The following is a 16,548-nucleotide window of genomic DNA, read 5'->3' as shown; positions in this document are numbered from 1 at the left end:
TCAGAAGTTGGTATGAACCAAACAGGAAGAGGACCGCGAGGCGCCTGCTGAACCGGCAGGTTCGGTGCTCAAGGGCCGAGTGGGCGCACAGTGGAGATTTATTTCCCCTCCCTCATCCCCAGATGGGAAGCTCCTCAGCACTACTCGATGACTGGGAGAGGAGGGCCAGGAAGGGCGTTTTCCTTTTCAAAACACACCCGACACGGCTCGCTGTGCAAGACTTCTGTGGGCTGTGGATGCTGACGACGCAACCCTGGGCACAGACGAGGGCCAGAGCGGCTCTTCTCCCATCTCCCCGGGGCAGCGCTCTTGTCATCACCCACCTCCGACTGTTGCTCGGGGAGTTTCATGTTGTCAAAAATCCTGAACACGATTCTGAACAGGTCCTGCCACCAGTGCTTTTCAAAGGTGTGGCCATAGCTCTTCATGATCTCGAACATCACTGTGAGCCCTCTGGGGGAAACAAAGCCGGGCACAGAGGAGGGGGTGGGTGGGAGAAGAGGGCAGGGGCCGGGGGAGGCGGGGACTGAGACCCAGGCGGGGAGGTGGGGAAGGGGCCCCCGGGAGGGGAGCCGGAACGCAGTTACCTGGTCCGGACATCTAGTTTGCATCTATTAATGATGCAGGAGAGCTCAAAGAGGATGGGGAACCAGCCTCGGACCCAGACTCTGTCACCAGGAGCCACGTTCATGTCATCACTTGTGTATTCTTGCAGCACCTACAATGAGACCATCCCTCAGAGGCAGACCCAGCAGGTGAAAGGAAGGAGCCAAACCAGAACTACAAGAAGATGAAAGCCCCTCATTTCCCCTTCTAAAAACCTCAGTTTAGCAAGGGTCTGTTGGGGAATCCTGCAGAGATAAAGACCAGTCTGTCCCAAAGGCACATGCGCGGTTTCTCCCTATGGACCTTTGTGGGTTTTAGAGAAAGGTGAGTGAGGCAGATGACAAGAATCCTGGCGGCAGGAGGTTTTACATTAAGAAAAGCGATAAAGGTCAAATGGTGATAGCAAAACATCCAGGATGATTCAGTATCTCAGACCGTTCCCAAACATTACTACAAAAGGAGAAGGGGGCAGCAGAGGATGAGATGGTTAGATAGCATCACTGATTCAATGGACATGAATTTGAGCAAATTCTGGTTGATAGTGGTGGACAGATGAGCCTGGCGTGCTTGCAGTCGCAAAGAGTCAGACACGACTTGGCAACAGAACAACTGTAATCGTATTACTTAAAATAGGAGGGGCAGCACCTACTATTGACTAAGCAATTGCTAAGGGCCGGGAGCTGTAAAGGTGTTTTACATGAGTTAACAATTCTCACAATTCCCTGAAGCAGGTAGAAATTAATGGTTCCGCTTTGTAGGTGAGTTAACAGAGGCACGAAGGGATTAAATAAGAGGCCCAAAGTCACGTGTGTAGGCAGGTGCTGGCCGTCTTTACACAGTCCAGATGTGAAGCCCTACTTCCTGCCCTGTCTCTGGGGTCCTCAGCCTTCTGATCCTTAACCACTCTTGAAGAAGCACGCTCTGTTGCAATGGAGTTTCTGTGTCGACTCTGGTTCCTTAGCATTCGGCGATTTCTCTCTGTGCCTCACTTACTGCCCCTGTATAACGGGAATGTAATTACCCCTCCTATGGGTCTGATGCGAGGGTTAAAGGTATCCACACACAGAACATGCCTAGAATGCTGCCTGACATGTTCTGAGTGCTCAATCAACAGTGGTCTCATCGTCATCTCATCTCATTGAGCTGTTGCCGGGACCAGATGTATCATCTCGGGGGCGTGCACTCCTGTGAAGAATGCTTTAAAGAGATCCGTACAGGCCATCAGTTTAGTCCTGCTTGTTTTCACCCAACTGCAGTGTTTTGAGGCTGTCAGCTGAACCACTTTAGGAAAGTGAGATGTAACAGAAAAATCCTCAGCATTTTTGGGAGAAAACAAAAGGTGATCTCTAAATGTGATTTCTTGGCTGTATCACAGCGGCATGATGTCATTTCCTAAAAGAGAGGTTTGGTTTCTCTCAAATACAATGTCTAGCTTCTTCAGCTTTGCCAAAATTCACAGCTAAACTATCATCTTCTACAAAAACAATCTGTAGGATACTATATAAAAGTTCAGACTAAATAAAATACTTTCATACATACAAACTAACCAGAAAGGTGGAACTCCTGTTACGGCAGTATGTGGAAATAAACATCTAGCTTAGGGCAAGCGCACATTTGTAAGAGAGCAGCTGGGAAAGCTCTTTCCCAGGAGAGCAAGGGTCTTCTGTCCACGCATCCATCCCCGCCATGGCTCAAAGAGTGCGAAGAGGAACACTGTACCCGCGGCCTCTCGGAGACGTATTTCCCACAGAAGCGGATGAGCCGGATGGCTTCCATGCTCGTGTCAGGGAAAGCGGCATTGCAGGCGAACTCCGATAAGCACTTCACAGCATCTTGGAAGGAATCGATGGCTGCCGGGAAATGGTGCTGGAAAATGGTTGCTGGGAAACAAAGGCACATTTTTAATACAACCAGGATTTGGAAACGAGGATTAAACACACATACACAAACACAGGAGATGATTACTGCAGTGAAAAATCTAAGGAAGGCATGTCAGTGGTCTCTGGAAGACAGGGTTTCTAATGAAATTATTCAGGAATGAGTGCCCTCAGTACAACTAGGGCTAAACTGCACTGCTTCCTGAGCTCAAGCAACAAGGTAAAGGCCCAAATATTCATTCATTCAATGAACATTTATTGAGTGCCAACCACATGCAAAGTGTGTAAAGCAACTATACTGCAATAGAAATTAATTAATAAAAAATAAAATTATGGATAAGATGGGAAATAAAACCCCCACAAAGTGTGGTTGTGGGCCCCAGGGACAGCGATAAGCAGCTGAATTTCCCGCCTTTGCTCCAGTGGGAAAGATGGACAATAATCACCTCAATCAGTAGATACGTAAAATAATCCCAGGTGGGGTGGGTGCTGGGTGAGGGGACAAAAAACAGGAGAGGCTGGTGGTGGCGGAAGGACTCTGGGGAGTGAGAGGACTGCCAAGAGACGACCAAGCTTCACCAGGAAGACAAGCTGTCCATTTTAGGATGGAGTCAGTGGAACTGCGAGAGATATACAAACGTGGATGCATGTGGGGTTGGCCCAGAGGGTCTGCCTGACGGAAGCTGAATACTGAGGGAAGCGCTGGCCCCAGTTCTGTGACCCTGAGCACATCCCTTCATTCTCTGGCTGCTGCTGCCCTAAGATCACACCTGGTGGTACCTTGCTGGGACCTTATGAGGACAAAGTGAGACAGGGAAGGTCAGTGAGCCAAAGCTGACAGGCAGTTTAAAATTGACGGTTTTCAAAATCTTACAGATACCACCTAAGAATATGAATGACAAGAATTTTAAAAAAGTTAAAAGACCTCAAAAAAAATCAAAGCTGACCCTGTGTCTTACAATGTCCACCAACAGCAAGACCGGCAAACAGGTAGGCCCAGGGACTGAGGTCAGTGCAGGGTGCAGGGCGCGAGTTCTGGGCCGGACTGCAGGCGGCAGTCTCCCTCCACTACCTCCTGGCGGTATGACCTCAGAGACAAGCTCTCCTACCCTACTCTCCTGCGTCTGTTCTTCTTCAGTGAAACGGGGAAGTACTGGTTTTCTTATCAGTGGGTTCAAACAACCCCAGACCAAAACTATCCTGGAAAAAAATTTCAGACAGTTCCAAAACGCAAAGCTTGAATTTGCTGCATGCTGGCAACTAGGTACGTAGCCTTCTTATGTTGTATCATGTATTATGAGTAACCTACACTTGATTTAAAGTATACGGGAGGATGTGCAATGGTTTTATGCTATTTCATCGCAGGGACTTGAGCATCTGTGGATTTGGTACCTGAGGAGGGTCTTGGAACCATTTCTGACCAATATGAAGGGAAGACTGTGTAGTCAGTTCTTGTTACTCATGGTACTCATTCTACAAAGCTGCTGTGAGCGATGCACTGGCAAACACTGAACCATCGCTCCTCAGGGAAACAGAGTTAGGTTCCTGTGAGCCTGTGCACACAATACTTTCATCAACCTATCAACACATAAACTTGCCTTGTGTGCAGTCCTGTCTAAAGACAAGTTCAGTTCAGTTCAGTCGCTTGGTTGTGTCCGACTCTTTGTGACCCCATGAACTGCAGCACGCCAGGCCTCCCTGTTCATCACCAACTCCCAGAGTTCACCCAAACTCATGTCCATCGAGTCGGTGATGCCATCCAGCCATCTCATCCTCTGTTGTCCCCTTCTGCTCCTGCCCCCAATCCCTCCCAGGATCAGAGCCTTTTCCAATGAGTCACCTCTTCGCATGAGGTGGCCAAAGTACTGGAGTTTCATCTTTAGCATCATTCCTTCCAAAGAACACCCAGGACTGACCTCCTATACTTAGAATATTTTGTTGGCTCGCTGACAATGAACTTGCAGCCAATAGCAAGGCAGCTCATGCCTGAGCGAAGCTAAGACATGTATTTTCTCCATAAAGGACCACACAGACGTCCTGCCCTTAGGAACACTGGCTAGCACATCAGAACTGTGCTATGAACTAATTTAAAAGGTGAACTCACAAACTAAGACAAAGATGCCGAAAACACAGTGAGTGTTTGTTTTTTTTTTTAACCACAGAAAGGATACTTGTTTTTTGTTTGGCTGTGCCACTCAGCACACAGGATCTTAGTTTCCTGACCAGGGTCCAAACCCATGGGCCCTGCGCTGGAAGTGCAGACTCTTAACCACTGGACCGCCAGGGAAGTCCCCGCTTGTTTATTTGCAGTAAAAAAGCTGAAACACGAAGGCCTTGTTCAGTCTCAGCTGGGAACAGGCACCCTGGGTGACAAGCATTTTGCTGCTCTGTGTGTGTTCATGTCAGCAAACGACCACCAAAGGGCCAGGAATTTTGGTTTTGGGGTTACATATAAATTTTAGCGAGTACATGAACTCACAAACATAGAAACATGAGGGTCGACTGTGCTTCCTTTCACGGTTAAGCACACGTCAAGAGCCCAGCATACCACGTGACACGTGAGTACATCACAGTGTAGCTGAAACAAGGAAGCCCCTTTTGAGAGTAAACTAGACGGGAAGTAAGTGGTCACCCTCCTAGACTTGCATGTGGGGCGTCAGTCAGGAGGGAACGGAGACACTCACTGACGATGTGGCCTGTGGTCTGGAAGGCCAGCTCCACGATGTTCCCGTCGTGGTCCGAGGCCGCCTGGTGGAACACGGCGAAGATGTTCTTCCAGCCTGAGCGGATGCTGGCCGCCTGGGAGCTCACCATCTGGGCGACGCAGCGGATCACCATGTCCCGGATGGTTGGAGACCTGAGGACGGAACGGGCAGCCATGTCATCTGTACTTTGGACAGTGGGAAGATAAATGAATATGGTTCAATCCATAATAGCAATACTTACAAGAAAATTTTTTTTAAAGCATGTAGTAATCCAGATTCATTAAAAAGAAAAAAATTACAGACAAAAAGAAGAAAATAATAGGACAGTCATCGGGCAGTTAGTTGCCTAGTCAGCAGTCATCCTCCCATCTCCTTAATAACAGAAGTCTGATTTCACCTGGGCAGCCACATGCTCGATCTCAGGGAACCAGCATAAACAGTGTGAGCAATGTGACAATCTTGTCTCATGTGCCAGATCCTCAGTTTCCCAGTCTCCAAGGGGAGCCATGTGGTCTGACCAATTAGGTGTAAGAGAAAAATCTATGTGCATGGGAGGGGAGGGGTTTCTGGGAAGGTTCTGCTTTTGTCTTAAAAGGAGTACACTTGTGAGGTGCTGCCCTTTTTCCTCTTGTTCCCAATCACTCCCACTGTGAACACGGCATGATGTCTGGAGCTGAAGCCTCCATCCAGCAATCATGAAACAATAAACTCAAGGAAGAAAAGTACCCCATTTTAGGTCAAACAAAGGGACAGAAAGAGCCTGGTTCCTTGGTCACAATTTGGGCTATGGGACCAATGCTGGGACTGTCTGCCTCTGACTTGTTAAACAAACAGTCCATAGCCTTGTGGTCAATTTTTCTGGCTCCAAACATTTAGAATCACATACTCTTCATTCTTCCATCCAGAGATGTGGCCTGTGTACACCATTCCTAAAAGTACATATCCTCTTAGATTTCTGGGCAAAGATATTTGTGTATGCTAAATACATACACTTGGATGGGAATATACATATGTAACTTAAGATGAATATTTTAAATTATTACAAAACAAAACCTGAAGACAGAAGAAATGGTCCATTTCCTAAAGCAGCTGCAAGGTTCAACATGGTATTCCTTGGATATTTACAGTAAATTAGAATGTATGTCTGTTAACATACCTCAACTGACTGCCCATTTAAGAGTGCTCCCCTTACCTTGACACTGTTTTTCAGAGTGGTTATCACCACTGACTAAACATTGGGTTTATTTATCTATCTCACTGGACTATAAACAGGGATTATAAAATTTTTATTATGGAAAATTTCATTTACATAAAAGAGAAGATGGGGTAATAAACACACATAGACCCATCACTTAGCTGCAATGATCATCAAATCAGAGCCAAACTAGGAACTTTTGACTGTTTTCTGTTTTGTTGTATGGTTGGCAGCGAGAATAGTATGCAGCAGATGGCAGGCCTCAAAAAATACAGGCCAAGTGAATGAATGAACAAAGTGACTACTTCAGGGGGACAGCTGTCCTGACCTCTCTTATCACCTCCCTGGGGCATAATGGCTGGGCCAATGTCTCCCCCTGTTCAAGGATACTTTGGCAGTGGCCCGTTCTCTGAACTCCGCTGGCACCAGCCCAGGTAAGAAGGCATGATGTCTATGGGCTGCAGTAGTGTGATCTGCCCTCTGTGGAGGTGATGAAGCGATCTCAGTGGGATTTACTTAGAGACAAGAGGTGTGAATCACAGTCCAGCTCATTCTATCTATCAACAAGAGAGGAAAAAAGACTGATTGTGTGGTTATTTCATCACAAAATGCGAGTGAGCTCCACAAGGACAGAGACTTTATCTGTCTACTACCTGGTACAAGGTACTCAGTTTGTTAGGAGACCTTCTTAGACCCCAACAGGGGTCTAAGGGTCTTCCAGAATAATGCACATACCTGTTTTTCTTCATAATATGCTCAAAAGGCCTCAAAAAATCTTTCTGGAAACGGAAGTTGGCTAATTCTCCCTTTTCAAGGAACTTCATGGAGAGTTGCCTTAATGAGTCAACAGCAAAGATAGCCACGTCCTCATTGGGGTTACAGCCAACCTAAGCAGGAACAGGAGGAGAGGTGAAACAGGCACAGTGGAACAATTGTGGATGTGGGGTTCTGAACCTCTCACACAGCCTGCCTTCAAAATAAATGCTCTGGGAAAACAGACCTCAGGAGGAGGAACAGGCTCTTTCTTGGCTATTACCTGTACAGTTTAAAGTTTCACAACAAAATACATTAAACCTGCTTTTAAAATATGCTCACGTGTTTCTGAGTCACGTTTTGATAATTCATACATGATTTCAGAACTTTTCATTATTATTACATGTGCTACGATGATCTTTGATATTACTATTTGCAAAAAGATTACAACTTGCTGAAGGCTCAGGTGATGGTTTACATTTTTTAGCAACAAACTGTTTTAAAATTAAGCTATGTACATTTTTTAAATTATTACACACTTAATAGACTACAGTATAGAGTAAGCATAACTTGTTTGGAAGTGTTCAGTCGCTCAGCCATGTCCTACTCTTTGCAACCCCATGGACTGTAGCTAGCCAGGTTCCCGGTCATGGAATTCTCCGGGTGAGAATACTGGAGTGGGTAGCCATTCCTTTCTCCAGGGGATCTTTTCAACCCAGGGATTGAACCCAGGTCTCCTTCATTGCAGGAAGGTTTTTTACCATCTGAGCCACCAACCAAAAAGTTCATATGACTCACTTCACTGTGGTATTCGCGTTACTGCTTTGGTCTGGAACTGAACCTGCAGTATCTCTGAGGTTGGCCTGTATATCGAATGGATTAAAAAAATAACTAGCTTTGATGACAGTCTGGCTGAGGGTTGCTGATGGTCAAAGATGCTGCTAACTGTAATATTTTAAAGTGTTCATGTAATGTTGATGTAATTAGAGACTAGTAACAATATTATTTGGAGAAGGCGATGGCACCCCACTCCAGTACTCTTGCCTGGAAAATCCCATGGACGGAGGAGCCTGGTAGGCTGCAGTCCATAGGGTCGCTGAGGGTCAGACACGACTGAGTGACTTCATTTTCACTTTTCACTTTCATGCACTGGAGAAGAAAATGGCAACCCACTCCAGTGTTCTTGCCTGGAGGATCCCAGGGACGGGGGAGCCTGGTGGGCTGCCGTCCATGGGGTCGCACAGAGTTGGACACGACTGAAGCGACTTAGCAGCAGCAGCAGCAATATTATTATTCCCTAGCTAAAAATCCCTGGCAGCTTCAGGAATACATTCTACGCTTACTGTGCAGCTTTGCACGCCCCTGGATACACCTGTGCCCTTGTCTAGGAGAAACATGTGACTGTCCCAATGACTGCGGGAATCCCGAGAGCTCTAGTCCACCACCCGCCTGTTCAAACCCACAGGCTTCTCATGTGCTCTGGCTCCCATGGGGAATGGAACATCCTGAGGTGGTGGAAAGAGTGAAGAGCCCCAGACTGAGCAACCTCGCAGGCCACAACCTCGCACTTCAGAGCACTGATGAGATGGAACGGGCATATGCAATGAGGCTGACAACCATGAAATGTCTAATTACTACCTGCCAGCCTAGGTCTCAAGCGTGTCACAGGCTTGGACGAGAATACAAGGTGCAGTCATGCTAATGATTCACATTTATTCTCTCAAACAAGTTCCTATCAATGATGTCCACTAGGAATTTATTTACCCAGAATGGTGGGAAACATGAGTGCTGAGTGGTTTGACTACTTTAGGTGGCAATGTTACCCTTTGCTGAACAAACATTTACTCTGGGTCATCTACAGGCTCTTGTGGCTCCTTCCTCACTGAGGGTTCAGAAAGGTCACCTCCAGAGAGGCTGGACACACTGCAATGTGACCCTTTACCATCAGCTATTTTATCACGAGGCCTTCCCAGGTGGCTCAGTGGTAAAGAATCCGTCTGCTGATGCAGGAAATGCAAATTCAATCCCTGGGCCAGGAAAATCCCCTGGAGAAGGAAATGGCAATCCACGCCAGTATTCTTGCCTGGGAAATCCCATGGACAGAGGAGCCTGGCAGGCTATAGTCCATGGGGTTGCAAAAGAACCGGATATGACTTAGTGGCTAAACAATTTTATCACAGAATGCAAGTGAGCTCCATGAGGGCAGGGACCTCATCTGTCTACTACTTGGTACAAGGTACTCAGCTAGTTTGTTAAACAGATGGTGTGCTCAGAAGTGCCTCATGTAGAGCTGATAAACAAGCAAAGTAACAAAGACCTCAGATTAGCTGATGCGCCAAGTTAGAAACAAGGCTACATGTGACCATGCCTCCTTTCAGTGGGGTCCCACGGCTGCCTGGGACAGCCGACAGTGCCCAACTCTCCCTATACTGGGAGCTGTCCATCGACCACTGTGCAGTATTTATACCACAGAAACTGGCAAACGCTACAAATGATTCACCATCGCTCAACTGTTTGCTCTAAATCCCAATGGCAGATTACTTCTTATGATTTTCTTCTATTCAACGTAGAGAGCGCAGTTCTCTTTGGATAAGCTGTCTTTTATTCACACTATTTCTAAGCATCTGTGTTACAACTCTTTATCTCCAGGCCTGAGAAAATTGTTTTGAAATCATGAAATGTGTTTTGGTAGGAAAAAGTATTATTAAGCTGTTAGTTTTCCCTTAAAAAGCAAATGACATTATAGATACATACATTTATGTACGTAATATATATTTTGATTTCATTTGTTCAGTATACACGTGCATCTGTGTATATGTATACAATGAAACCTCTTGTGGAGAGCAATCTGGTTTTCTCTCTGTAGTTTTCAGTTTAGAACACGGAAGTCTCTGGCTTGTTTCTGATTTAAATAAATGTTAGTTTCCTCAAAAAGATTTCAGATGAGGCGTGGCGATGGAAGCCAGAAAACAGGCAGCAGTGACATTTATATTGCAACTGTAAAGAACCTAACTTAATCTCTGGTCATTCAGAGGTGCTTCAGGGTTTCGCAGTGCTTTCAAGCACCAATATGTTTGTCCAGTGATCGTAATGATTTTTATGGTGTGAGCCTACATCCTAAACATGGGATATTAAAGTATTTTATACACAAATGGATTTTTAACTCATTCTCTATAAGTTCTATCAATATGTAGGTATGCTATCAGCTGTTCCTGAATCCACAGGGAAAGTGAATTTTGGCACCTAAACACTCAATCGCTTGTGTTTTGAAGTCGCCTGCCTTTTTTTTCGGACATCAATAGAGTGGTTGTTGAATCTGAAGAGTTACCTTATTGAAGTGATCGCCAATCACATGCCATATTCGGGACCACTGCAGTCGGATCCGATTCATGTTGTAGTAAGAGATCTCCACGATCTTCTGCAAGCTGAACATGCGGGGGTGGTGGGGGGAAGCCAGCTCGTCCATGGACACGGCACACAGCCAGCGGACAAAGTCAACTACAGGCCAGACCCAACAACACACGCGAGGCCGCGTTAGTAATGGTCAGATAGTTATAACAGGGGGCTCTGTAGTTGTCACAGGTGAGTCAAATACTTACCTATCGCATTTCCATCCAGCCTGGTGGAGCCAGTAAAAATTCTAGGAAGAAAATTCCAGATATAATAAAAATTCAATTTGTAAGATGAAGGTTCAATTTCAAACACTCAGAAAAGACAAAAAGGCAACATTTCAGGTTTGGCACTTCCCATCAGAGGTACAGAACTGGTCAACGAGGCGCACTGAGAGCAGAAATGCTTATACTGGTAGGAAGAGAAAAGCAACCTCAAAAAGGATGGGGGCAAGTCAAAATATGATAGTGTGGAATACGGTATTCCACAGCAGGGGGAATACAGACTGAGGACCTTTAAAAAGCTGTTCTTCCATAAGAGCAACCAAAAAACTGACAAAAATGTAACAGATTTTTCAGATCTGAACTCTGGAAATTACCAAAGGCTTGGGACAATATTTATTCAAGAAAAATGGCTGAATCTTTTAGACAGCATATATTTAGACCATGTTTATTTTAATCCATCCTGCTAATCTCTCTTTAGATTCAAACCCGAATAGGCTGAAAGTAAAAGTGTGAAAAAAAAATCTCATGTAAACAGTTAACAAAAAGAAAACAAGAGTAGCCGTACTGATATCAGACAATACAGACTTAAAACTGGAGTCATTACTATAGACAAAGAATATTTCACAATGATAAATGATTTAATATGTGAAGAAAATCTAGTAATTGTAAATATATATGTGTTTAACAATAGAGGGGCTTCTCCGCTGGCTCAGTGGTAAAGAATCCTCCTGTAGTGCAAGAGACTTGGTTTGATCCCTAGTCTGGAAAGATCTCCTAGAGAAGGAAGTGGCAACCCACTTCAGTATTTTTGTCAGGAGAATCCTATGGACAGAGGACGCTACAGTCCATGGGGTCTCGAAGAGTTGGACAGGACTTAGCAACTAACAAAAGAGCCCCAAAATCATGCGCAAAAAAGACATACTTGAAAGGGGAAAATAAAACAATTCAAACAATGTCCAGAATCAGCAGATCTACACAGGCAGGAAGTGTACTAGTGGTTACAGGAACTGTAAAAATGTGGGGCTTCTTTATGGGGTGATGAAAAAGCTCTGAAATTAGATGGCTGCACAACTCTGCATATACTAAAAACCACTGACTGTATGTACATTTTAGAAGAGTAAGTCTTAGGATGTATGAATTATGTCTCAATTTAAGAAATATAAGCACAAAGAAAGGTGCTAGACGAGCTACTATTGTCCACTATCTCGCTAAGGCAGAGAAACAGGGAAGAAACGTGCAGTTAATAGCGGAACAAACATTTTGTTCTATTGGCCCAAACCTAAGAGGAAAAAGTGGGAAAAACTCAACAAAAGTGTGTTGCAGACAGTATTTCTATTGGAGAGAAGGAGAAAAGCAGCAGGAGCAAGATGATCAAAATATGCTAAGTTAGTTAAGTCAGTCATGTCCGACTCTTTGCAACTCCATGGACTGTAGCCCACCAGGCTCCTCCATCCATGGGATTCTCCAGGCAAGAATACTGGAGTGGGTTGCCATTTCCTTCTCCAGCAGATCTTCCCGACCCAGGGATCGAACCCAGGTCTCCCGTATTAGAGGCACATGCTTTTAAGAGTTTAAAATACTAAGAAAATTGTTCTGACAGCAATACAAATGATGTCATAAATTCTATACTGCTATTATCTGAAATTATTTATATTTAGTGTATATGATCATTCAATGGCAATTTTCAGGAGTTTTTTGACTTTTAAGAAAATTCCTATTTTAAGCCCTAATGTGGAAATGACAATCCACTCCAGTATTCTTGCTTGGGAAATCCCATGGACAGGGGAGCCTGGTGGGCTATAGTCCAGGTGGTTGCAGGAGAGTTGGACACGACTTAGCAACTAAACAACAACATAATGAGTATCTTCAAATGAGAATATCTCTGTTGCTCTTGGATATTTAGGTCAAGTTTTAAGTAAAAAGAAACAACTGAAAGGTTGTGAAGAAAAACAAATGGAAATGTCAACTTGGCCAACTCTCACTCACAGACAGGCTTTAAATCCAATATTCTTTCCGAAAATTTTCTAAAAAGTAACTTCAAAACCAAGGAAATTCAAAACATTAGAACAAGCAAAAACTCGTTTCTGACATAATTTGGCCACAAAGTTGAAGTTATAATTTGATTTATTTATTGGCAGTGCTGCATGGCTTGTGGGATTTTCGTTCCCCAACTGGGGATTGAACCCAGGCCCTAGGCGGGGAGGGTGTAGAGTCCTAACCACTGGACTGCCAAGGAATTCCCCAACATATAGTTTTTAAAAAGGTTATGACAGTTCAAGATCAAAATCCAAGTGAATGTGAAGGTGATCAGCAGCTGTGGGCCAAACGTGCTGCATTTTCTGCTGCTCAGTTTGAGTGATCTGGGGTGAAACACAACAGTCAAACAGACTAGGGATCCTCCACACCCAGCACTATCAGAAGGCGCCAGGGCGTTGGCTGGCCCAGCTTCCCTGGAGAACAAGTTCACTACCTGTCCACAGCCACCACTACGCTCTGAGAGCTGGTCTCGCCGACTGACTCCTGCAAGCTGGCCATCTGTCTCTTGTCCACTCCGCCGCTCACCAGATTACCTGAAACACAGTGCACAAAAGCAATGGTGCTTCTGAAACAGTCAAGTAGAGAACCAAGTATCCTGTGACATCAGCGTGCACAGACAAGAGACTGTGAGACTGGTTTGCAAGCGAAAAAAAAAAAACCCTCTAACGATGGCAAAATAAAACTAACTCAGGTTCTGGCATTTTTGCATTTAGAATACGTTCTTATACAAGTTCTCTCTCTTCCTTTACCATCCATCTCCCTGTCATAACAGTCTTCTGTATTTTTTACAGTATTAAATGTCTGTGTTTAGAAAAAACAAATTCAAGTTGATACTAACTCAGAGCTCCTAGAACGTGTAACGGTTTAAAACTGAAGATCTGAGGCGTTCTACTTCAGTCATCCTGACATACACCCTGAGAAGAAGGTGCTGTTACCCTTCCCCCATGTTCAGAGTTTGTACTTTTAACTGAACGACTCCAACCAGTGCTCCGTGGGACCTAGGAGTCTGCGCTCTACATCAAATGGCCTGGGCTTGAAACCTACCTCTGCTCCTTCCTCCAAACGGCACCTCGTTCATAGCACTTCATCCCCCTTTGCCTCACTTATCTCATTTACAAAATGGGGATAATAGCCCCAATCTCACTGAGCTGTTACAAGGAGTAAATGAATTAAAATATACAAACTGAGTGCTTAGAATGTGGCCTGGGATGTCTGCCCTTTTTTACTGTTATCATTGTATCACTGACAAGAGAGTCTCTCAGTTCAATGTATCACCAGAAATAACGCTACTTTCATAAGAATACCTATTAATATAAGCCTCCCAAATGAACAGGGAAGAGAGGTTGAATTTATTTGAAATCTGAAGATATGCACACCCACTCCTTGAACACCAGATGGCTTCCCACCCCACAACATACTTATATGCAGAGAAAGAAAAGTGATGCACCCTGCTGATGTCGATAAAATTAGCATTTACTCGACAGTTTAATCACAACTGAGAGCTGAGACGGCATTCCCACTCCGTTAACAGGCATCCTGTCAGCTGGCACGCAAGAAACAGGTGATCTACGGTCCTGACGAGGCAAGGGCTTCGTGCCTGATAACCGTGAATCCGCAGCGGCCGGCTGGGGGGCCTGGCACCTTACCGAGGCCAAGGCCCATGAACTCTTCTCCCGCCAGCGTGTGGCCCTTCAGGCTCCCTTCTCTCTCACGCCCGGAGCCAGACAGGTAGCGCGTCTTCACACCGGTTCCTATCAGCTGAGCCAGCTCCAGCTGGCTGATGCACTTCAAGATCTGAGGAAAGAGGGTGTGAAGAAATGAGCTCCCGCTTCATTGGCCGAAAAGGGCAGTGCCCCCTTAACTCAGTCATTACAGAGTTCTCTGGAACATGCGGCCTTTCAGGAGAGGATAACATCTGAGAGACTCAGGCTGGCTTCCCTACTTCTGGCTAGGCAACCCCCTGAGTGTGGGTCTGGAAGACAGACCTCGTTACTTTATTTTTTAAACCATTAAAAAGGGAAAGAGAAAATGAGCAGAAGAAAAACTAGTACAACAGAGAGGCAAGATGGATGTCCATTTAGGCAAATTTAAATAAGCGCTCCATAGAGACAAAGCATCCGATCAGAGTGGGGCACTCCGGTCACCATGCCGTTCCCCCGCTCAGCCATCCCCACCTCCCTCTCACCCTTCCCCTCAGGTCGACAGCACACCGCCTGCTCCTCATGCTTGAACGTGTTACTGTTGCTCCTCCCCATGGCTCACCCCTCGGACTCCCAGCGCAGACCTGTGTCCCCAGGGACCTCCCTCAGCCACCTGTGATCACACACCCTCCCCATCACCACCTCCTGGCCATGCGGTTTTGTTTTTTCTCTTAAGTACTTACTTTCCGGCATTATGTCACGTATTTGTTCTCTGTCTTTTGTGCCAACAGGGCATTAACTCTGTCTTGTTCACTGCTGAATCCCCAGCACTTGACGATTATTTTCTGGTTAACGGAATAAATGAGGGCGTGCCCTGGCATGGGTGGGCGGTAGGAGAAAAGACGATCTCCCAGCCCCATGGGGTGGCTCAGGCGCTGGAGAGGCCATACCTGCACACGGCCCTCTCCCAGCTGTAGCTTATCTGAATACAGAGACTGGCTTCAACTTCTACTGCAGCAGAAACTGGCTGCTTGAAACTTGAGGAGGGATGGCACATACATCTCCAGGTAAACCCTTCTTAGGGAATTTCCATGGGGACTTCTGACTACGGCTGAGTTTTGCTTTCCGTGGTGACCTTATAACCCAGTCCCAGAGTATGGGACTCCACGACACCATGGAGCACTGCTGAGGATTTTCACTTAGAAACTGCCTTCCCCTTGACTAAGACAGGCACTCGAATGAACCACAGGGAGTCCACGTGTCATACTATTATTACTAGTAAGCTGCTAATGACCTCCTTTTCCAGAAGCTGGGATATGTATGTAACACTTGTGGCCAAGGACTTACTGATACCAACCTGACTTCTCAGAGTGTCTGACCATCAAATCAGTGATGGCTTTTTTTTTGGCCGATTCATTTTTAACATCTCCAGCTGCCGCTGTACACTCGGCAACTGGCAGGGGCCCCACATTAACGTATACCTCAGTTAAAAGAAAAAAGAAAGTTCTAGGGGAGAGAGCAGCTATCTACTGATTCATTAGGGTACACTGATTCCTCAGGAAACAGGAAATAATTTATTAATAAAGCACACAACTCAAAACAATGCCAACCTGCCCCTCCCATGTTTTCTAACACGGACACTCCAGAGTGGCGAGAGAGCAAGGAGCGACGGTGAAAAACGACTAAGGTGTGCGCCACGATGACGACAGCGATTAACAGCTCAGAGCTACTAAGCTCCTGTCCGTGCTGAGTCACTTCAGTCATGACCGACTCTCTGCGACCCCGTGGACTGTAGCCCACCAGGCTTCTCTGTCCACGGGCTTCTCCATTCAAGAATACTGGACTGGGCTGCCACTTCCTTCTCTTCTTGCCAAATTCAGTTCTAATCCATTTTTCCACATGTTAATTCCTTTCCTTCTCACAACAACCCTCTGAAGGTTGCACAGAGGAAGTAACTTGCCATGTCATACAGGCAGAAGGGGCGGACACCCAGACCAGCTGTCTGGCCCCGGGCCCTCGCCCTGGACTGTGTGATCCCTGTGGCGGCAGGGGGCTGCCAGCAACTTCCTTTCCAGGTCATCACAGCCCCACCACTCTCCACACGCCAGCCTCTACTCTACT

General features: G+C 45.8%; 1 protein-coding gene across 3 annotated transcripts in view; it reads right to left on the bottom strand.

The window, feature by feature from the left end:
• ARFGEF2 (ARF guanine nucleotide exchange factor 2) overlaps window positions 1-16,548 on the bottom strand; it is an 83,624-nt gene that overhangs the window by 17,234 nt on the left and 49,842 nt on the right. For all 3 annotated transcript variants that reach the window (XM_069548770.1, XM_069548771.1, XM_069548772.1), the window contains 9 exons: window positions 14,434-14,581; window positions 13,221-13,320; window positions 10,736-10,776; window positions 10,465-10,634; window positions 7,119-7,270; window positions 5,168-5,340; window positions 2,326-2,486; window positions 588-718; window positions 324-453 (listed from right to left, as the gene is read on the bottom strand). In XM_069548770.1, coding sequence (XP_069404871.1) covers window positions 324-453; window positions 588-718; window positions 2,326-2,486; window positions 5,168-5,340; window positions 7,119-7,270; window positions 10,465-10,634; window positions 10,736-10,776; window positions 13,221-13,320; window positions 14,434-14,581 — 1,206 coding nt within the window. The remainder of the gene's footprint in view (window positions 1-323; window positions 454-587; window positions 719-2,325; window positions 2,487-5,167; window positions 5,341-7,118; window positions 7,271-10,464; window positions 10,635-10,735; window positions 10,777-13,220; window positions 13,321-14,433; window positions 14,582-16,548) is intronic.

Source organism: Ovis canadensis, chromosome 13, assembly GCF_042477335.2.
Source record: "Ovis canadensis isolate MfBH-ARS-UI-01 breed Bighorn chromosome 13, ARS-UI_OviCan_v2, whole genome shotgun sequence".
Taxonomy (NCBI): Eukaryota; Metazoa; Chordata; class Mammalia; order Artiodactyla; family Bovidae; genus Ovis; species Ovis canadensis.
Note: the sequence above shows the minus strand (reverse complement) of the source record. Positions and strands in the feature narration are given on the sequence as shown.